This window comes from Callorhinchus milii, unplaced genomic scaffold (assembly GCF_018977255.1).
Source record: "Callorhinchus milii isolate IMCB2004 unplaced genomic scaffold, IMCB_Cmil_1.0 Scaffold9, whole genome shotgun sequence".
In the NCBI taxonomy this organism is placed as follows: Eukaryota; Metazoa; Chordata; class Chondrichthyes; order Chimaeriformes; family Callorhinchidae; genus Callorhinchus; species Callorhinchus milii.
The window spans coordinates 21,376,952-21,400,157 of record NW_024704750.1 but is presented as its reverse complement, the minus strand read 5'-3'; the positions used below and the strand labels follow the sequence as shown (position 1 = coordinate 21,400,157).

Below are 23,206 nucleotides of genomic sequence, written 5' to 3'. Positions count from 1 at the left end.
TCTAGCACGTTTTTAACTTGTGTCCGTTTTAGTTTGAAGTTTCATTATACTATGTGTTAATAAGTCTCCCAGGGTTGCGAGGAATGTTTGAGGATTGCATTTCAATTTGAGGTTGACCGTTGAGGTGTACAGTGGATCAGCACCAAGTAAGCTGACTTCTCCAAAGATTCTCTGTTTCAGAAGTGTGAATGCACAGCATTGTACTTCACGCAGAAACGTCTGTTGAGAAGCCAATGACTAAGGAATTCAGCCTCTGAAGACTCGAGATATTGTAGAGATTTACTTGGGGGGGGGGTTTTAAGGGCGGGGGCACGGAGGGGGTGAGTTATGTCGTGCAGGGGAGCTGACTGAGCTGTTCACATTGCAGGAGCTGGTAGACTATCTGCGCTCGCATTCCCACAGTGCAGTCTACGCCGCGTCCATGTCGCCACCTGTTACGGAGCAAATCATTGCCTCCATGAAGTGTATCATGGGCGAAGATGGCACCACTTTGGGTAAGTCTTTTGTCAGCCGTGGATTGGTGTTCTCCCTCCCGTGCGAGGAGCTTCGAAAGGCTTAACCAGCTTAATTAATTAAAAGTAATAATTTGGTCACTCAGTCACCGACTGTTTGTGGGACGCTGCTGTGCGCAATTGGCTGTCGGGTTTCCCCCAACAAATATAAAGTCAATTCACTTTACAGTAATTGCTGTGAAGCCCTTTGAGAAGTCTTGAAGATGTGATAAGCACTGTATCCAAAATCCACGGATTTTTATATTACACATTGTCGCCCATTCTGTGTGTGTGTACACACACACACACACACACAGGACTGGAGTGTTCTTCTGTATGTTCCTTTCGCTGAAATTCCTATATTTGACCATTTTCAATTTTATTGTTGATGCCTAATTTGCAGCATTTCTTAAGATTCCTTAATGAGGAATCCTTGTGGAATTTCCGTCCACTATCCTCCAGATAAAATTAGTCATTCACTTCTTGGCTGCTTGTGGGACCTTGTTATGCTCAATCATGTCTACAAAAAGTCACTTTCCTTGATAGTAATTATTGTAGAAGCTCCTCGAGATGTTTTGATGTCAAAGGTGCCATGAAAGTTTCCAGCTCATGAGTTACAAATCAGCCAGCTGCCAATACATCCAGTTATCCACCAACTTGTGTACCCTCAATCTCCTTAATTACACTCATAGGATGCATTCCACTTCAGATACAGAAAACGGTTAATCTCGGCCTATTTTTGAGAAGTATGGGTTCTGTCTTTGAGGTTAGGCTCAAGTCCTGAAAAACGAGGAGGGCAGCACATTCCTTGGATTCAAAACAACCTCTGAATCATGTCAAAAGCTAATTCAAGTTCACTGGGGTAATTGAATTCCCTGTGTTTTTTTAAAACATATGACTAAATGTTGTCAGTGCAATAAGTGGGGAAGGGAGGAGAGGACAGAGGAAGTTTGGTTGAGATTGGAATCTTGGCTTTTGCTCCTAGCAATTGTAATGTACCGATTACTGGAGCTAATACAATACAAAATTATATTTGTACAGCACTTTTCAAGTCCGGAGGACGTCCCAAGGCGCTGGACAGTCAGGGATTTGGACCCAGGGAGGGTGAAGGACAGGGAGGGTAGGAGTGTGGCCAAAGGTGCGATCGAGGTGGATCTTGAGACGTGCCTTGAAGGAGACGAGAGGCAACAAGGCGAAGGGAATGTGGGATGGCGTTCTGAAGGGTGTGGGCAGAGAGGCTGAAGGCCCAATCACCAATGGCTGAGGCACCGTGGAGCAGGCCGGAGCCTGCTGAGCAGAAGGAGCAGACCAATTGATAAGGGGTTAGCAGGTCACAGAGGTAGGAAGGGGCAAGGCCGTGGAGGGCCTTGAGGGAGAAGACGAGGGTTTTGAACTCTGAGAGATGGGGAGTCAGTGGAGTCGGGTGAGAGTGGGGGGGTGATGGGGTCATGGAGCTTTGTGTGGGAAAGGACATAAGCTGCAGAGTTTTGGATGATCTGCAGCCTATGGAGGGTGGAGTTACTGCTGGCACATTACTGAATCGTCATGTAAAGCTTTTGTAAAGTATACAAGCGGGTTTCAACTCAGAAAATCTGACTATCTTGACAGGTAAAGCTAATGTGTAGAGGAATGTTCAAAATTTGTTTGTAAACAAAACGTAAAACAATTAAACCCCAAATCCGACATTGATCTTATAGTTACAAATTTATTTTCAAACGTGGCATTGCATTGATTTGCACTTGTCAAGGATTATTATTATTATTTAGTATCAAAGCTTTCAACAAATGTTTTACAGAAAGATAAGGCACTATATCAAATGCAAGTATTATTATTCATTCCTAATTCTTTCTACTATATTTTAGCTGAAATCAAATGGGCTGTCTTGCCTGTATAAATTTCCAAACTCATTAACATCCTGCATAACAGTAGGACAAGTAAACTGGAGCTATAAGTGGGCACTCGTTCAAAGCATTGGTGTAATAGGTGATGCTCAATAACTGATGTGACTTTATCTTCAACCTGTGTGGAGGAGAGAAACGAAGGCTAAATTTATCTATATTCCTTATACGTATTTTTCTTTCCAGTGTTTAGAAATGGGAAATAGGGAACAAGCACATCTCCTTTAATGCTATCCATGTGGGAATGGCAAAAAACAGTATTTCTTCAGCGATCCCCATCTCTAGGGAAGTGAAACACAAAGGAAAAAGCAGAACCATTCGATGTTAATAAAACAGCTTCTACCATTGCCTGGAATGTGGTTCCAGCTTCAGTTACACTGTGCCATGAGTTATTGGTAGTTCAAAACGTTTCCTTTCTTAGCTTTCCCTCGGTTGAATCCTGTTGCCTTATCCTCGGGCTTGGATTAAGCTGCAATGCCACGTTTACATTGGAAACTGGAGGGAAAATCATCCGTCCTCAATAAAACTAGATCCGTTTAGGGTTAGCCTTCAAATGTATAGTTGCCTAAATGGCAATGTAGCTATGGCGGTATTCCCATTTGTATTTAAAGTGTTTATAATGAAATGCTAGATCAGTCTTGTTGCATAGTTGAGCCATAATCATGAAATCTAAAAATCATAGTGTCCAACCTGGCACCATCAACCTCTGAGCATGTGCTCAGCACATTGTAAAGTACTTTGCGACATCAGAGGACCTATATAAATGCAACAGCTTGTATTGACCTAGCGTCCTTCATGCATCAGAGCTGAAATGTAAGTTGCTGGCTGGTGGTGAAGCATCTTTTTCCACCCAAACTTGTGCCTTTTGGAAATCTGTAATTCCCTCCCCCCAAAAAAGGCTGTGGTTGCTGGGTCAGTTGGAATTTTCAAGACTGAAATCAATAAATATTTGTTAGGTCAGGGTATCAAGGGATATGGAGAAAGGACGGGTAAATGGAGTTGGGGTACAGCTCAGATAGGATCTAATTAATGGTTGAATGGGCTCAAGGAAGGGGCTGAACAGCTTCTGTTCCCATGTTCCTAGACGGTTGGTACCGCCACTAGGTGGCGCGGTATGCCTCTATTTTAGCATGTTATTGCTATGTACGTTGCTTTGGAGAGTAGGTGAACCTTGCAAACGGGGTGAAATAATCATATGTGCTCTTCACCCAGCTCGCTGTGCTCTCAGTTTAGTAAATCCTGTGAAACTCATTGTGATCTTTTGACTTGAAAGTCCTATATCAAATGCACGGATTACTATTATAGATGAATGTCCTGTTGGCACAGTGTATTCCAGACACGGTACAGGGTGTCCACAAAGTCCTGATATACCCCCATTTTTTTTCTACAGTGCACTGACCGACAACTGAAACATGTGGAAGAATGATGGTCATTGCATTTAGAAGTAGTTAATTGTAATCAGTACAAATGTACAATTGTATTTAGACGTCCAGAGGATCTCTGTGTGTGTGTGTGTGTGTGTGTGTGAGAGAGTTCCATGATTTTTATGGCAGATAATGATCCATCACCCTGTTCAGTGCCACATCTTCCGTAACATGGATGGAGTGAGGGGCTGAAATGTGCCTCTGACATCTTGTTTCAGCTCCTCTGTAGCCTCATATCGGTGTTTTATGGGTGGACAGGACTTTGTGGTCACTGTAGATGATCTTGGACAGTCTAGCAAGACTGAGTTAAATTCTTGACATTCTAACTGATGTAACAGAAAATGTTTGTTGCATCTGTTTGCAAGTTTTTTTTTAATTGGCTTTTTCCTGTTTGAGGTAATTGACCGTTTGAAAACCTTTCAAGCACAATTACAGCATTCTGTGGTTTCTGATCTTGTTTGTGTGTTTCTAAACGAATGCAGGCTGACTTTACAGCCATTCTGGCCGGCTGCCATGCAATGAAGTGACGACTGGAACAGCTTGAAAGTAATCATAGACCATCTCGTATTAAAGGTTTCTGTTGCAGAGCACCAAATGCCTTGTGCGCTGGATGCCAGTTAACTGATTCCCTGCAGCGAGCGAGCCTAACTTGAGGAGGAGGAGGAGTAGTAGTAGTGTGTGGAGAGAGCATGAATAATTCTGGTCTTCTCAGTCAGTTGTCCGTACGGTCACTACTAGAAACCTGAACGCACATCATGTATGCACCACCGAGTATTGAGATTGACTAGATTGCATCTAGTGGCAAAGAGGGGGAATCAGGTGTGAAGGAAGTCTGTTTTCAGTGAGAAATGATCCTCTGTCTCTTTTACAGTTCTCTTTCTTCCACCATGTCCCCTCCCACCCCCCCCACTCGAACACACACATACACTTCCCAATTGCATGGCAATTGAGAAACTCGGCCCTTCAGGAATCAAATCTATCGCTCCTTGGTGCCAGCTCATTTATTTTTAAGTGTTTACTGTCAATTAAATGGCTTTTATAACTATACAAGGAATGCTTGGAAGCGGTGCACATCAGACAATGAATAGCTTTTGAAAGGTGCACATTTTTGTAGAAATGAAAGGGAACTTGTGCTCCTAAGATGAAAATCAAAAAGGAATCTTGTATTGATCACATCCTCTTTGATCTGCCTTTCAAATTTACAAATCACAGTGACGACAAATTAGCTGAATCCTCAAAGAATATTTGTACTAGCAAATGCGCAGCATATCCAGATGACGAGATTAGAAGCTAATTTTTCAGGCAGAGGTGATTTATGTGATGCAAGTAATGCCAGAAGATAGAAATGAGATGTATATACCAGTTTTTCTGACTAGTTCCACTAATAGAAACTACTTTGAAATAGATTTGGTTGGGGGTGAATATTGTACTAAAGTAATCTTAACATTTAGGAGAGGACTGAAGTATACAGTTTTATAATTGGTACAGTTGAGTGAGTTCAAAAAGAACTTTGTTCATTCTTTTAATTTGTTTTTAACTGTTTAGCTGTTTGTCCATGAATCTCTATTTGGCTGAATAAAGGCTTTAGGGTCTGGTCTATATAGACTCTAAACAAATTATTAAATAATAATCTGCATTTGATACAGCGACTTAAAACGCCATTGAGGCATACCAAAGCGTTTCACAGGATGTAGTGTAGAGTGGTGTGACTGTTTATTGAGCAAAAATTGTTCCTGGTAATTTTTTTGGGAAAGAACGTGTGCCTTACTAGGCTGTCAGAAGCCCCCTGTTCTGAGAGAGAGAGAGAATTTAAGCTTGGAAGTTGTGCGTTGTTTTTTTATCCCAGCTGAAAGTTTTACTCCCCACATTTTATCCACAGTGCATTCATGCCTTTGCAGGTCAGACACTAAAGCTATGTTAACTACTGTGTTGTTGAAGTGCTGTTTCTCCTCAGAACTTATAACTCCATCAAAGTGAAATTCCAACTTCATATTTCATTAACATAGCTCAGCTCTTACTACAATCAGCCTTTCCAATTGCATTCTGGCAGAATAACATGGAGAATAAGTCTCATTGATATGATTTACAACCCATCGGTTGGGAATGTAATTGCTGGGAGCAGTGTCTTGACCAGGACGGAATTAACTTTGCCACCGGTGGTAGTCCTGTCGCCTACAGTTTGTTGTAATTATCCATCTCTTAATATAAACGTTGACAAATACGATTTACCACGAATTTCAGGGTAAAATATTAAGTGGGGGAATTTAGGTGGATTGTGACAGGAGTTCAGGTAAAGTTTAAGAAATTACATTGTGATTCAGTGCTATATAAACCCAAATCCAGTCAGCAGTCTTTCAATAGAAGCGATGAATATATGCTTTGCAGCCCAACATTGAGTTTTCGTACGTCCGTTGTTACTCATGGAATCCTGTCTTGCAAGCAAGAGAACTGGATTTGATTCCCGGGTGGGATGAAACTTTAAGCAAGTTTCCTTACCCTCCACGTCTCTGTTTACCTAGCAGTAAGTAGGAACCCAGCTTTGAGTCGATTGGCCGATCGCTTTTCTGGGGGGAATAATCCCTCCAAAAAAACTTTTTAAATAAAAGAACACCACAATTTGGTTACACAATCCACAACTGTTTGTGGGACACTGCTGTGCGCAATTGGATGCCGCATTTTGACCATAAAATATACAGGCAATTCACTTTACAGGAAATTCTGTGAAGCGCTTTGAGACGTCTGAACGATGTGATAAGGTGCTATATCAATTGCAAGGATTATTATTTGGTGTTAGCTCTTAGCTCATCTTGTTGAGCCTACAAATTACTTTCTAATCAGAGCTAATCTCTGAATTCCTTTGCTGTTTTATCTGTTGGTGAGTGCACCCACGTTGATTCAATTGTGCAAGTGAGGATTGGCAGCAAAACCGTACAGTCGTTGATATTCTTAAAAATATGTAAACTAACCTGGTTGCATGCAAAGAGCAGTCTCTCTGCAATGGTATTCATTTCATCACCCTGTCCTTTTAGTGCTGATCCAGAAGATTTTGAATGTTCATTGCCCAATTGTGAAACATTTTTTGGCTTTACTCTTTCCTTCTGCAGGCATTTTACTTCTTATCCTTATGTAGGCATGTGGATTTGCTGGGGCCTTCCTACAACTTGACTATTATTCATGTGCGAGACTTGACCTTGACTGCTCACAAGGATATTTGACCCCAGTAGAACGCCAAGCCTGACCCTCACCTGGCATTTTTCAAAAGCAAATTAAATGGATTTGTTTTTAAGAAATAATATCGTGGGATACAGTGTATAGTTTGGGACATGACACATGGAAGGCGAACTGGATGGACCTTGGTCTTCTTTCGACTAGCAATTCTTATGTTATGTCAATAAACACACACCTCTCAGTGGGAGATTATAGTGGTTAGGAGAAGAAACTTGGCTGATTTTTTTTTCCCTTTCTCTCTCTCTCTCTTTCCCCCCCCCCCCCCTCTGCCCCTGTTTGCATGACCTGAAATGCTAAGAGCAGTTGTATCGCCACTTACTGTTATCCTGGCTAAAGGCGATCAAGTCAGGGAGTCTTGATCAGAAGAAAAACCTGAAAGTTTTCCAGCTGATAAACTAGGTGCTGCCCTATAATGTGGAAAATGCACTCATCTGAAAAACCAGCTTTCCTGCATCATTGACTTTGAGATGCTTTTGATTTCCTTTATGAAATAGTGAACCAAATCCGTAGAAAATGCTGCCAAGTAGCACTTACTTGCCTGCTACATGTTTGAATATGAAGAATGTGTTTTTATCAGGGCAATGTGGTCTTTCATAGCATAAGAAGGATATTTTTGGATATCTTGTGTGAGTGGTTTTAGCTCAGTGGTTAGAGCACTCGCTTTGCAAGTGAGAGACCGGAGTTCAATCCCAGGCAGAGGGCGAAACCTTGGGCAAGTTTCCTTACTCCACACAGAGCCTAATAATAATCCCTCCAAAAACCAAAAACAATAATAAATTGCTCATTTTCGATCTACGACTGTTTGTGGGACATTGCTGTGCGCAATTGGCTGCCGCGTTCGCCCACAACTATACAGTCAATTCACTTTACAGTGTGTTCTGTGAAGCGCTTTGGGACGTCTCCCGATGTGAAAAGCGCTATATAAAATGCAAGGATTATTATTATTATTGTAGATTTCTCTTCACGTATCTGGTATAAGATTATATTGTAGATTGTTTGTCTGGGTTCATTTTATGTTTCTTAACCAGATTGTAAGGTAAAATGCCAAGTATATATTTTTTTAATACTGCATTTAATTGAGTCAGGAGGTGCAGGGTTCAAGCTCCACGACGGGACTTGAAAATCGTATAATCTAAGTTGACGTTCCTGTGCAGTGCTGAGGGTGTCCTGCATTGTTGAAGGTGCCATCTTTCAGATGAGACATTAAACCAAGGCTCTGTCTGCCTGTTCAGGGTGACCTTAAAGATCGCATGGTATCATTCGAAAAGAGAAGGGAGTTTTTCTCTCTCTCTCTCGATGTCCTGGCCAACAATCCCCCAAATTGGGCATTCATTTCATGACTGTGGGCGCCCACAAAACACACATCTCCACTTGCAAGGTTCTTGCTATTTTTTCAAAAAAGTCACCTTTCCCTCAATTCTTTGTAGTCTTTTCTAACAGGTTGGTTTATCTTGTGTATGTGTTTTTTTTTCTCTGTTCTTTACTTGGATCTACTCTATTTCATTGATTCCTCTCATTTCTTCTTAATTTCTAGTATTTTCTCCAGAGGACGGGTTTGGGGATCTATACTTGTGCCTCACCTCATTGCCAGCCAGGCTTGTCCACTTGGGCAAAGACCCACAGCACCGTAACCTAGTCGTAAGTCATAGGACTTAAAGAGCTGCAGCAAATTGCTGGCAATACATTTTTGAAAGTCTGCTTTTCTTTATGGAATATGCAGGTAACATTTTGAAATGGAGCCTGTGTGGACTAGTCAGAAGGATATAGTCTCCAGACTCCTCTGAGCTATTCATAGACATTTAAAGCTCCTGATCTTAATCTGCCTGACAGTAGATCACAGATTAGATGTTTTCATTGGTTTGGATAAATGGGAAAGCACTGTTTGGAGGAGATTTGTTTTTCCTCTTCAACGGCCCTATCCGATAGACCAAACATACATCTTAGGACTGTAACAGACACTAATCCCGTGCTGATAGCAGTATTCTTTTTGGTCTCGGCGCACCTAATTTAAATTGTTTACTGACTCACAGAAAACAAATGCGTCCTTGTTGGAAGCCAGTGGATGTTTTTGTTTCAAGTGCAATACCTGCATGGCTGCTGCATCACCAGCGATGTGAATGCAGACGGCGAAACGAATGGAAAAGCCACAGACTGAATCACTAGTTGATGCAGCACCAAATTAACTGGAGCCAGAGCAGTACAGCCCTGGAATGTTACTAAAAGATTCCAATGGTCTGGTGCAAAAATCAGCCCATGTCACTTCTGGAGAAGGGCCCAGGGTGCTGGATCCATTCAAATTTTCAAGCTGGATTGATGATTTTAGGAAAGGGATATGGGGCAAAGGAATGGAGTTCAGATACATAATGCCGGAACAGGCTCGAGGGCTGAATGGTCTATTCCTGTTCCAATGGTGCTCTGGTACTTGTACCCGTGTGGTTGACAGCCATGTGGTTTACTTTGATACTTTGACCCAGGCTGCCCTTCACAAGGAAAAGGAATTTCCAGGAATACAGATACCATGTAAAGTTTGAGTGGGTATCTCAGGTCAGGGGGTGGTATGGGGAGAAAGCAAATACTACAAATAAGCACCTTTGCCATCAGAGAGCATCTGAATGCAAGAGGAACGCCTCGTTTAAATCCTATGTTGTGATTGCGTTGCAAAAAATGCTCACCACTTCTCTCTGTTTGCTTCCAATTCAGCACTACAGAACCTACCCAACATAGAGGCCGCTTTTATATAATAATATGCAATGAAAGCTTAAGCACATTCATTATCGGAACTGTTAATGTCCATTAATTTCATGTTGTGCATAAAGTGAGCTTGGTAATTGAGCATTTGCAAGTGCTTTCTCTGCCCTCACACACACACACCATCCCCTGACCTGAGATACCCACTCGAACTTTATATTGTGTCTCACAGCTGGCACAAGTGCTTGTTTCATCAGACGAGTATCTTTGCTTTTGGGTAATGTGCACCAGTATGGAAGCACATTTATCAAAATCTTGCCCAAAATCATGTTCGGCTTAAGGGCACTAGTCTGTGGCACGGGAGCGTTCATCTTGCTGGGGTCAGATTGTTTCAATTATGCCTGTACGAAAGTAGTGCAGTGATGCATCACAGAATAAGGTTCAGTGGCGATAGTTCTTTGAGTTTCGACTCTGCTGGATTTTCTCTTTCATTGCGAACATTGACGCGCTGTTTGTACTGCATACTGCAACTGGTAAAAGGTAGCATTTTTTATAATATGCAGCGTTTAAAAAAAATACTGAAGGGTCGTGATGCTCTTTCCGTACTTTTACTGTCAATGCACACTGGCTCGATCTCACGTGCATCTTTACCATTGAAAGTCGCGTCCGTTTGACAGAACGACAGCCCTGTCATTCCTTGATTGATTCGTCGATCCTTGATTGATATCACTCTCTCTCTATAGAAAGCGATGCCCTAGAACAAAGCGTTACACAAGTGAGAGGAAAGCACTTCGGTGAAGGCATGAATTTGTTGAAGAGACACTCTCCCAGCTGATGTCCTAAGGGACAGCATTCCAAGTCTTTGTGCACCGGAGTGTTAATGTTTTGGGAACTAAATGCTGCTAAAAACAAATTTGTTTCGGAGTGGTAGTTCACGTTTCGTGATCCGAGCAGCTCCCGACGCAGTGCTGTTCACGGCGTGCCCTTCGGGAAGTGCAACATTTGAGCCTCGTCTTGTGGTACTTTACGCTGCGATTATAACTGGCGTTCGCTTACAGCTATGCGCTAAATTTGCATTGGACAATAGTGAGCCAGTTTGTGTGAATTGTTTTTCAAAACTGTTTGACTGACTTAAGGACTTATTTTGAGCTGGCCCCTTCCTTCCCCATCTTCAGGTCGCCCCTGAAGACCTTCCTAATCACCTGCCCCTCCCGCCAGCTCGGCATCGTGCTTTGCCACACTATATAACTGCATGTTGTTGCTGCTCCACCTCGTTGCCCTCCTACGAACATCATAAACCTCTCCCTGTCCACTGGCACTGTTCCCATCCCTTTCAAAACTGCTGTCATCACTCCTATCCTTAAAAACCCTCGCTGGACCCAAGTTACCGCCACTGCCTCACCCCTCAGGCCGCCAAAACCCTTATCTACACATTCATCACATCTAGGCTCGACTACGCCAACTCCCTGCTTGTCGGCCTCCCCAGCTTTTCCCTCCACGAGCTGCAGATCATCCAGAACTCTGCAGCTCATGGCCTCTCCTGTATCAGGCTCCACGACCCCATCACCCCCACCCTCGCCCGGTTCCACCGGCTCCCCATCCCCCAGAGGGTAGAGTTCAAAATGCTTGTCCTTGCCTTCAAGGTCCTCCATGGCCTTGCTCCTCCCTACCTCTGCAACCTGCTGACCCCACATCAACCAGTTCACTGCCTCTGCTCAGCAGACTTTGAGACTTTGGCCTGCGTTATGTCTCTCTCTCTCTCTTCCCCCCACCCCCTCCATCCCACCCTTCAATCGACGGTTGGGCCTTCAGCCTTTCTGCTCCCGCCCTCTGGAACTCCACTCCACGTTCACTTTGTCTCGTTCCTTCCTTGCCTCCTTCAAGGCGTGACTCAAAACCTTTCTCTTTGGCCACACTCCACCCTCCCCGATCCCCCCCCCCCCCCAGCTCGGGTCCAAATCTCTGACTGTCCAGCTCCTTGGGACGTGCTTCCGATGTGAAAGGCGCTGTGTAAATGCGTTGTTGTTCCAATTTAGGCGCACATAACTGTAGCATGTTACTTGCTCTTCAATAATAATGTGGCTGTCTTGTTTTATAGTCGAGGTGCGTGTCTAATTTATACCAGATACGTTTCCATCAAAGTGCGAGTGATCACATCACCGCTAGATTGATGAAAGTACTTTTTGTAACTAACTGAACTGCAGCATTGAGTTAGCCTGAAGATGCCATATACTTGCAAATGCTAAGTGCCAGTTTTTGGCTTTGATCTCAATGGTGGAAGTTTGGATAATGCAGAGATGAAAGCAAACAGTGAGAGGTCTGTGTTTGGCTTCAGAATTTTGCTAGTGTTTACAACCTCCCTGACTCGAGGCTTTGATAACTTGAGCACAACAAATAATTTGTATTTGTAGTCGTTGAACTCCCGATAATGACAAATGCTGTTGCCTGCGCATTTTTTTATTTAACAAAACTCACGTTTGGGGCATTTGGCTGCATCACAAAAGAGCTCATCCTAATCAGAGCGGTTTTTAAAGCTGAAACATTCAAAGATATACTGATTACATAGTTCAAGTTCTTGGGGTGGGGGGTGGGAGAGAGACAGAGAGAAGAAAGGTACAACTTAAAGTAAATCATCCTGACATTTTAAGTTTTACTGCTGGTCTTACAATGCACATTCTTTCGTCCAGAACACTTGCATATTCGCCTTAACCAGCTCCAGATCCATGCAAGAAATTTCGAGTGGGCTTTTTTTTATAAAAAAAAGAAAGCTTCCAGATGTAGCGGCCAAATTCTTTTGAAACCAAGTTCCCTTTTCATCTGCCGGCAGATAATTACAGCAGTCGGCTTCCATTTTCAAGCTTCTAAAGGGGCCGGGATGCCTCCACACAGTATCAGTCAATCTGCAAAGGGTCTTATAGTCTCGACAGGAAATGGAACCAACGGCACTCAAACTGCAAGGATTAATTGGGTTACCGTCCTTAGCCTGTTGATGAAAATTGCTCCTGGGTTATTCTCTCTAGGTTCAGGGTTGCCCTTTATTTCAGGCGGATCTTCAGGAAATGAAAAGGCCGTGTGTTTAAAGATTTCTTCCGTGTTTTCAAATCAACCTCTACAGCCAGTAATCGGTTTGCTGGCTTCTGTTCCACAACCACCAGAGTACATTTGACCTCCCCCCTCGACCTGTGCTGACCATTATACAGGAAATAGACCCAGGCGGTAGTAAATTGCCATTACTAGGGCAATCTTCTCTCCTTTTATGTAACTGGCCCTTTCAGATCTCTGCTCTCTTCCTCTTTTCTTCCCTTCACCTCCCTCCGCCCCACCCCCACCACCCATCTTGATCAGAAGCTTTTTTACCTGTCAGAATGGTAGTGAAATGGTTCCTCATCTCAATGTTGTGATAAGAAGGACGTCTCAATGACGTGATAAGGCGCTACATCAAATGCAAGAATTCTTATATATACATAAATATTATATAATATATATAACTCCAATTGTTAGGACTGTTTTGAAGTGAGTGTGGACATTAGAGGCGTATTTACGTGTGAAAGTGGTTCTGTGAAGGTTCAGTGTTATTTATGAAACCTAAGTGACCTGGTTGTGCAACAAAAGCACATATGGCCAGCAGGAACATTGCACATATCAATAGACAGAAGTTTCCAATCATCTGGTTTTTTGCAAGGTTAATGTGCGTTTCACAAAGTCCCAAGAACCTTTCAGTGGTGGCGCAATGTTGTGCATAGTATTTATTATCTCGTTGAGCACTTTTAAGAACAAGAAAGTGATCAAAGTAACCAACGTGTGAGCCTTCTTTCCTACCATTTATTTTGTTAACTGTTGGGTCGCCCTCAAGTTACAGGTCAGGTCATACTAACGTGTCTCTCACAGTGTATTAAATTTGGGCATACAGTCTTCAGAGGGCCTTTGCTGTGTTGTAATGTGAATAAAATTTCAAGCACAAGGAAATGCATGGTAAAATATTGATTAACAGGATCCAAGGAAGTTATTTGGTTGTCTGTTTCTACGTTTTGTGACATCAAAGTACAAAGCCAACATGAAGCACCCAGTGAACTTAAATGACTATCAAATTGAGTACTTTAAAAAGTGCCAGGTTAAAATTTGAGAAGCTCCGCATTGATTTTGTGACAAAACAGATTTCCATTAGATCAGCTTGATATTGGCGAGCCCAGACAGTCCTAAAGATAAAATGTTCTCATTGAATAATGAATGGAAATGACTACCATTTAATGTCAGATATGAGCACGGTCAGTAAGCTACCACTTACGGCAATCACTTATTGTCTTCGGATGCCGTCGTGTGGAAATGTGATCATTACAAACTGAAATCCTCTAATTCAAAGTTCACATCCTTTATGTTTAGGTTTCAGAATGATCAGGTCCCTGCACTAAGTAGGTAAGGCTTCACTGTGTTCTGCCAGAATACTGTTCAAGGTGCATGTTATAAAAGTGATGTCCTGATTTTTAGAGCTGAATGCATGAGTCTTGTCATTAACTTTTTGGAGCAAGCAGGTTTTGGAGCAAGCAAGCACCTACATCTAACTTTTACTGCAGCTGTTTCATTCCACCCTTTTAATATGTCAATCTGGCAGTCAATGTGTTTAATTTCACAAAGCTCTGGTGCTTTCACTGTTAACTCGTTTTCTCTCCCAGTAAAACAAAGTTCCACCTCACCAGGGATCAAATCTATTCCATTGGAAAATATTTAATTCCAGTTATAAATGATACAAAACTGCATTCACAGCTAGAGTATCTCAGCACTCAATGGTCTGACTCAATTATGTAGACTGATTTGAAATCTATAGACACAATTCTGGTGGTGTCTTACACAGTTGAAAGATAATCTGGCACTCAATATGTAAATCCCCTGCATTGGAAATCCTGCAATTGAAACTCTGCTTTTAACTATTTGGTGTGATTTTTTTTTGTGTGTGTTCTGTAAATTCCTATTTGCATTTTAATCAAAGCATATCTGGTGACTGTCGAGATTTAAAACTTTCTATTGACCTTATAGCTCATGAAACTCAAGGCTTTAGGGTAATCAGCCTTTACACAAGACTCCTCTGGGGGAATGAAGTTTATGAGCTGTACATGCCTGACAATAAACATATTAGTTTAGTAAAAAATCAATCAGTTTTCAGGAATATTGAGAGGTGGGTGGAACTGCCTATAGAAATAGTCTTGTGAAACTCCATGTTAGAAATATTCTGGGAAATGTATATTAAAAATTTCTACTTTTGTTGTGTTTTTGATCACAGGCAATTTAATAATAATCCTTGCATTTGATATAGCGCCTTAATACGTCGTTGAGACGTCTCAAAGTGCCTGCCTCACAGTTTTTGACGAAAAATACCCTTTGATCTAATTTTTCCACAATACCCACGCTCCCATTCTTGGCATATTGGTCGGTCTGGTTACGAAAACCACCAATGCAAGGTTCACAGGTAATCAAGAAAGCGAATAAATTGCTGGGGTGTATAATCAAGTCGACCAATTGATTTTAAAATTGTTTGTGGTCTTGGTGAAGCCCACTGGAAATACTGTGTGCAGGATTTGGTCTCCCAATTTCCGAAAGGATATTCAGTTGTTGGAGGGTGTACAGCGGAGAGCTGGCAACTTAATTCCAGAACTTAAGCTGTGAGGAAAGCTTAGCTACTGTTAAGCAGAGACACCGGGGGGGGGTGGGCAACGACGGCAAGGAGGTTTGATAGAGGAGATTAGTATCACAATGTTTCTTTCTGTTACATGTATAAAATTCAAGAACAAGGAGTCGTGATCTTCAAATTGAGGACAATGTAAGAGTAGGAAATGAAGCAGACTTTAGTAAAAGGGTGAAAGGCATGTGGAACAAATTACCATTGCAAGTGTGGGACGAGAAACTACAAAAGCTTTTAAGGTTCCTGTCAAACAAAAAGGATTCAGGGCTATTTGATTTGGAAATGAAATCGAAGAAGTCTTGTGGGGAATTGAATGTGTAACCTAATTGGTCTTCTGTTGCATGCCGAAAACTGTTCCAGAGTTACTTGTTGGGCAATTGCTAGCTCAGCTGGTTGCATTCCCCGCACTGTTGAGACAAGTTTGAATGTTGCGCCACTAAAATATAGTCAATTCACTTTACAGTATATTCTGTGAAGCGCTTGAGACGTCTCAAAGATGTGTTCAGGCATTATATCAAATGCAAGGATTTTATATCTATCTATATATACGCTTTTCCTGATTGTTGATCTTGCGCTTGGTTATTCTAATAATAACCCTTGCATTTGACACAGCGGCTTATCACGTTGTCAAGACGTCTCAAGGCGCTTTACAGAATATATTGTAAAGTGGATTGACTGGGTATTTTGTGAGCGAAACGCGGTAGCCAATTGCACACAGCAGCGTCCCACAAACTGTTGTGGATTGAGTGAATTTTTGGGAGTAGAGATTATTTTCCCCCCCAGAAAGTGATCCACGAATCCACCAACCGGGTTCCTAGATAAACAGAGGTGTGTGGAGTAAGGTTTCGCCAGCCTGGGAATCAAACCCGGGTCTTCTTGCTTGTGAGGCGAGTGTGCTGGGAGACAGCAGCTGCTAATACATTGGTGGAAAAGTTCAAAATCATTAATGAACGTTTAGTCTTGCATTTTTGCTCAAGGAAAGGATGCTGTTCCAACATGTTTCCAATTTTCTTTCACAAATTGCAGGTAATGGGTTTGTGTCACAAAGATGCTTGTAGGAGATTGTAGATTACAAGATGTTTCTGATGCAAGTTTCAAAATTGCTTATTTGAAGATTGGATCATAACATTGCCATCTCAAATTCTAACAATGGCCAGGAAACTAGCCTGCTTATTATCCTTTACATACCGTGAGTAACTTGGAGCGATAGCAGTAAATCATGAGAGCATCCTACTGCTTAACTCCCTCCGTTCCCTCCCCTCACCATTTCCCCCCTGCTCGGGTCCTGACCCAACTGTCCAGCGCCTTGGGACGTCCTCCCGACGTGAAAGGCGCTCTATAAATGAAATCTTGTTGTTGTTGTTGTTAACTTTGAAATCCTGTAGCGTATTGGTTAGAGCACTGGCCTTGCAAGTGAGAGGACCTGGATTTGGTTCCCGGTCAGGGATGAAATGTTAGGCAAGTTTCCTTACTCCACACGGCTCTGTTTACCTAGAGTAAGTAGGAACCAAGTTGTTAGTTGATTGGCGGATCACTTTCCTGATTTGTTTATAATAATCCCTTGGAATAAAATAACAATAATAATTTGGTCACTCAATCCGTGAGCGTTTTGTGGGACACGACTTGTGCAATTGGTTGCTGCGTTTCCCTCACAAAACACAGTCACTTCACTTCACAGTATATTCTGTGAAGTGCTTTAAGACTTCTCGAAGACGTGATAAGGCTCTATATCAAGTGCAAAGATTATTATTTACTGAATTTTGTCTTTCATTTTAAAGCTTCCCCATGTACTTTACATTTTCATACCTATTGTGTCCCTAAATTTCATTGCATCCATGGAGTCAGTTTAGCAATACTGTACATCCATATTTAGGTCTTTAAATATATCTATGTATGTCATAGGACATGCCACTCTGTTTCTTATGAAAATCTGGGCCCGTGGCATTGGAATTGTGGATCACATCTCTTCATTACCAATTTACTAGATACTTCTTTTTGGTAAACAAAACCGTTGAACAAAACTTTTGAACAAAATGTTCAAAAGACCTGGCTTCCCAGATGGCACCATTTGAGAGAGCTGCCTTCAGACATACACATGTCATGCGTTTGATGTGCTAAAGATCAAACATACCACTAAATTTCACCACAATGTGTGAAAATTGATGGTGGAGCCCATCATTTATTTTTATTCTCAGCGTCAGTTGCGTTTGCGCTGAGATCATGTATGTGTTTAATTCCCATTTAATTCCCAGTGTCGTCTTTCAGCTGGTGGGTTCAAATGATTTTAGTTTGAAATAAGTTTGTTGTTGTTGTAGTTTGAAATAGAAATATTGCAATATAAATTCCTATTCAGGCCACATCCTGGCTCCAAAATTGCAAGGTCATTTCCTGCTATGGATAGTCGTGACTTTCGTCCTGCTTGCATTATATTGTGATACAGTCAGGGGCAATGCCACCGTTCTGATGCCAGCTTGAAAATGTCCTTTGCACTTTCAAGCTGGTTATCCAGTAGCAAGCTGGCAGAGAAGCCCATTGCCAGCCTCGAACCCCAAGACACTCCAATCTTTGAAGAGAGTCCTCTTAGAGTCCTGTCGAGGCATATTAGTTAGAGCACTCGCTTCACAAGCGAGAGGATCCGAGTTTGTTTCCAAGACAGGGTGAAACCTTAGGAAAGTTTCCTTACTCCACACACCTCTGTTTACCTAGCGGTAGGTCATTCAATCCATGACTGTTTGTGTGACACTGCTGTGCGCAATTGGCTGCTGTATTTCACCCATAATATATAGCCAATTAACTTTACAGTATATCCTGTGAAGCTCTTTGAGATGTCTCAATGACGTCATTCAAATACAAGGATTATTAAAAGAGAGAATGGTGCCCAGGTATTAAAAACTACTTCTCCACAAGTTTCAACTCAAGAATTAGTAATGGGATAATAACTTAGTCTAACCACAGCCTCTAGGACCTTTCTTGGTGAAAGTGAGTGTTGCACCTCAACCATCCTGGAGTGTTGGTGGGTAAGTTCCTACTTATAATAATAATAATAATAATAATCCTTGCATTTGATATAGCGCTTTTCACGTCGGGAGGACGTCCCAAAGCGCTTCACAGAACACACTGTAAAGTGAATTGACTGTATATTTGTGGGCGAACGCGGCAGCCAATTGCGCACAGCAATGTCCCACAAACAGTCGTAGATTGAAAATGACCAATTTAATTATTGTTTTTGTTTTTGGAGGGATTATTATTAGGCTCTGTGTGGAGTAAGGAAACTTGCCCAAGGTTTCGCCCTCTGCCTGGAATTGAACTCAGGTCTCTCACTTGCAAAGCGAGTGCTCTAACCACTGAGCTACAGGACTCCACTTAAGTCCTGTATGTGAAACCAGTGCACCGTAAAGGGCTCTGGGAGGCTACCCAGCCTGAGTGGTGCTATATAAATGTAAGTTGTTGTTGAGAGGTTTTGGCATGATGAGGGACTATATCAGATGCTAGTATGGAGACCCCACAAGCTGTTAAGTTTCTTAGGAACTTGTTTGCTTTGTTTCGAGTGAAATTCTGCCATGAATAGTGTCCAAGCGCATAGTTTTCATTTTATAAACGTCTTCCTCTGGAATACAGAGAATACTGCAGCAAATTATTCTGAGCTTATTACACTTGATGCATTCCAAAGTCCACATAATAAATTCCTCCAAAGCCCATTCTTTTCCAAAAAAATATGCATAGACCGTTAATGAGTTCCTTGTGATATGGTTAACACTGAATAGTTTGTTCGAAATTCCGCAGAATTCAAAGAGCAGTAACTAAATAAAATTCCAGAGTAGAAATGACCTAAAAACTGACTTGCTGTTTAAGGTACAACAAGAACTTGCATTTACACAGCGCCCTAAACGTGGGGTAGTGTCCCGGAGTGCTTGATAATGATAGAGTCTGACACCGAACCAGGGGGGAGAGGGAGGTGGGAGGTGACCGTAAGCACGATCAAAAAGGAACATCTTTAGGCAGGATTTGATGGTGGTGAGTGAGGGTGAAGGATTGAGGGAGAGAGTTCCAGATTTTCGGGGCGTAGTGGCTGAAGGCACGGCCACCGATGGTGGATCGGAGGCTGAAACCAGCTGAGCAGAGGCAGTGGGTGGGTGGGGGGTAACCGGGTCTGAGAGATAGGGAGGAGCGGGCGCACAAAGGGATTTGAAAAACGAGTGAGAGGATCTTGAAGTCGAGTTAGGAGCAATCTTCAAGCAGCCTGGTAGGGGCGACATGTGCCCCAAGTCTACTCAGAGTAATCACAGACTGAGCTGTGGAAAGGGTACAGGTGAAATTTACGCCTGGTCTTTCTTCAGGAAGTTTTATTTTGGCAAAAGGTGACTAACAGCACCTCTTAAAGGTCTTAAGGTGGGTTTTGAAGGAAGTTGGACTCCACAGTGGAGCTCCAGTGGATGGAAGTGGAACGGCTGAAGTCTGAAACCAATGATGAAGCAGATACACAGAAATATATTGCCGGAGGTGGGCAATGCCGCAGAGATGAGGGAAAGCCAAGCGAGGTGAAAGCATGTGTAAGGCTTGAACTGTTTCCATGAATTCCGTCTGTACCTATGAAGCTGGTTGGAACGTTTAAAAGGATCTGGCTTGAGTTTGACTTGAGCTTTGATCAAGTTTGCCATCTGTATTGTTACGGCACTGTAATGCATTCTGTACGCTGTCCGTGTATACAAATTGGAGCTAGTCTATAGGTGTGATGTAGAAACATTTGATTCTGCTCCCGTTTAGGTTGAACATAATAATAATAATAATCCTTGCATTTGATGTAGCACATCATCACTTCGTTGAGACGTCTCAAAGCGCTTCACAGAATACCTTGTGGGCAAAATGCAGCAACCAGTGCACATGGCTGTGTCCAATAAACCGTCATGGATTGCGTGACTTTGCTTTAGGGATTATTACCCCCCCAGAAAGCAATCCGCCAATTGACTAACAACCAGGTTCCTACTTATTGCTAGGTCAACAGAGCAGTGTGGAGTAAGGAAACTTGCTTAAGGTTTTGCGCCCCCCCTTCAGCCTGGGAAATGAGCCCAGGTCCTCTCGCATGCGAGGCGAGTGCTCTATCCACTATTCTGCAGGACTCCAATTCTATGGTAGTTCATCTTAATATTATTGGGGAAAAAGAAAAAAATCCTTTGTTGCAGCACCATCTACCTTCTCCTACAAAATACAGACACTACACTTTAAAGTGTATCCTGCGGAGAGGCTCTGAGACGGCATGAAAGGCGCTATATGAAATGTAAGGATTATAGCTAACCACTTCGCTACAGGACTCCACGTACTAACGGCTGAGAGAAAACGGCACTTTAAACCCGCTGACTGCACTCAGAGAAGTAACTAAACCTGATCGAGGTGTGTGGGAAGTTGAAAATGATACGACCACAATACAGGTTATTGGCGCCAGGGTGTGAGCATCTGTTTGACAATACAATTGCGCAATCGAATCGCTTAATTAAAACTGAGCTGCCATCCAACGGAGTTGGAGACTTTAAATTGCTTTTGCAGGAGCCCCCTGCGTTCAGCAGCGAGCTCTCGTGATTTTTTTTCCCCCTGCGAATGTTTACGAGCTATCCATTTACTGCGTAAAAGTACTTGTGTTCCCTGTCTCAAATATAGGTCTACCCTTGAGCATAATAACAATAATATAGCATCTTATCAAGTCGTCGAGATGGCGCGAGGCGCTTCACGGATCATATTGTAAAGTCTGTATTTTGTGGGTGAAACACGGCAGCCAATTGCGCACAGCAGTGTCCCACAGACATTCATGGATTGAATGACCAAATTATTATTTACTTTGAAGGGAATTATTACCCCCGGAAAAGCGATCCGCCAGTCGACTTACAACCGGGTTGCTACTTACCGCTCGGTAGACCGAGGCGTGTGGAGTAAGGAAACTTGCCTAAGATTTCCTCATTAAACTCTTCATGACAATGTTGCAATAAAATTTCCTCCTTTTGTATTTAGCAAAGGTTTATCGTTCCTTTTCTTTCTCGTTTCTACCGTCCATTTTCGCGGAAGCAACAACTTTCTAAATAATTGGGGGTTTGGTTGCTGAGATCGCGGAGGTTTTCAGCCATTTGAATGCAGTGGATGTGAAGGGTCATTGACCGAACTTTATGTGGTAATGTTTAAGATAAACACTCAGCAGTTTTTCTACAGATGTCTTCGGTAAGATATATATCCTGTATACAATGTAATTTATATATACCCTCAGTTCTCTTCACAGTATATTCTGATAAGCGCTTTAAGACATCTCAAAGACGTGATGAGGCGCTATATCAAATGCAAGGATTATTATATAAAAACACTTCAATTTTCACCATAGAATGTGTTAAGCCTCCTACGATCCAGACTGAGCATTGTAAAGCAGTGACCAATGCATTAGCTTAAGTGCTATGAATTTCCAAGGTTCTAATCGCAAACCACAAATCAAAGTGTTGCAAACCAAACGTACTCTTTCTACCGTTCGATCTAGGAATCTCAAAACAGATTTGTGCTCTGGTTCCTTCTCTGGCGTGCAAAATTGAAATGCTTTTAGTTGCTGCGGTACGCTTAAAACAGTGAATGTTTCAAGTCGTTTGCTCAGAGAGGAAAAGTGCATTGCTGGTCTGAGTGGCAGCATTCAACATTGTTCTGTCTGTGTGTCGGTGTTGCTCGACATGCATTGTTTTTTTTTGTCCTTCCAAGCTCATTCCTTACCAGAACCACGCCTTGATGCAACTCATCTCCTTCTCTAATCTAACTCTTTATAACAACAAAGCCCCTTGGCACCAGCTAACTACCATTTGCCATATCTTGTTTCACTACCAACCTTTCTGTTGGGGTAATACTCTGTGGGTCATGACCCTCAATGAAGTCTCGATTTCAAATAGTCTCCAGCAGAGGTCACTGGATAGTTATGAGGAGTGCAGACCCTGTTTGTTTTCCTCCCCCTAGCAGGGGACACTGAAGTGAATTATAGTGCTCTTACAAGAACGACAACTTGCATTCGTATAGTGTCTTTCACGCAGGGTGAATTGCTCAAAGAATGACTGCAGGCATGTATGGCATCAGTGTGCGGGGACGAAAGGAGGGAAAGTGTGAGGCTGTCGGCCACACACACGGTCAAAGAGATTCCCTGACTGATTGAGCAGGAATCACACCTGGAAGGCTTGTTAGTGGGTGGGGGCCAGGGCGGGGGGCGGGGGGGGAGAAGAGATAAGAACCCTGTGGAAAATAGTTTTTTAAAATCCCTGAAAATGGCCATTGATGATAATTATGAGATCCAATCTAATTGTGAGACCTTCATGGATTTGGTTTAGCGCCCACGCACACATCACAGGGTGAAGAAGAGCTTGACAGGGAAATGGTGTTGGAACTGTTTGTAGGGAAGCTTGAATAGAGGTGACCGTTAACTTGAGGATATTTGATTTCCTCATGGTCAAACCTTTCCAAGTTAATCTTTTTTCCCTCTTAATGTCTCTTTCCTCTCTCCCCAACACCACCACCATCCACCACCACCACCCACCCATCGACCGCAACCCCCTTCCCCCCACTTTGTAGTGAGCCCTCTTTATCTACCATGCCTTTGATTGTGGTTAAAGTTCAGTGTTTTGTTTCTGAAAGGTGAATGATGTGCGTGATCCAGATCCCACAAATTGCTCCTATCCAATTTTCATTGGAAATGCTTGAACGCATCTGTGGGTTTAATATCGAGGTTCTGGTGTGAAGTTTGGAGCACATTTACACAGTCGGAAGACTTTTTTTGTTGCAGCCTTCAAACAAAGT

At 42.5% G+C, this 23,206-nt stretch overlaps 1 protein-coding gene across 1 annotated transcript in view; it reads left to right on the top strand.

Annotated features, from left to right (window-relative positions):
- sptlc2a (serine palmitoyltransferase, long chain base subunit 2a) overlaps positions 1 to 23,206 on the top strand; it is a 60,947-nt gene that overhangs the window by 29,071 nt on the left and 8,670 nt on the right. Inside the window, exon 9 of the mRNA XM_042338293.1 lies at positions 368 to 494. Within this exon, the coding sequence (XP_042194227.1) occupies positions 368 to 494 (127 nt within the window). The remainder of the gene's footprint in view (positions 1 to 367; positions 495 to 23,206) is intronic.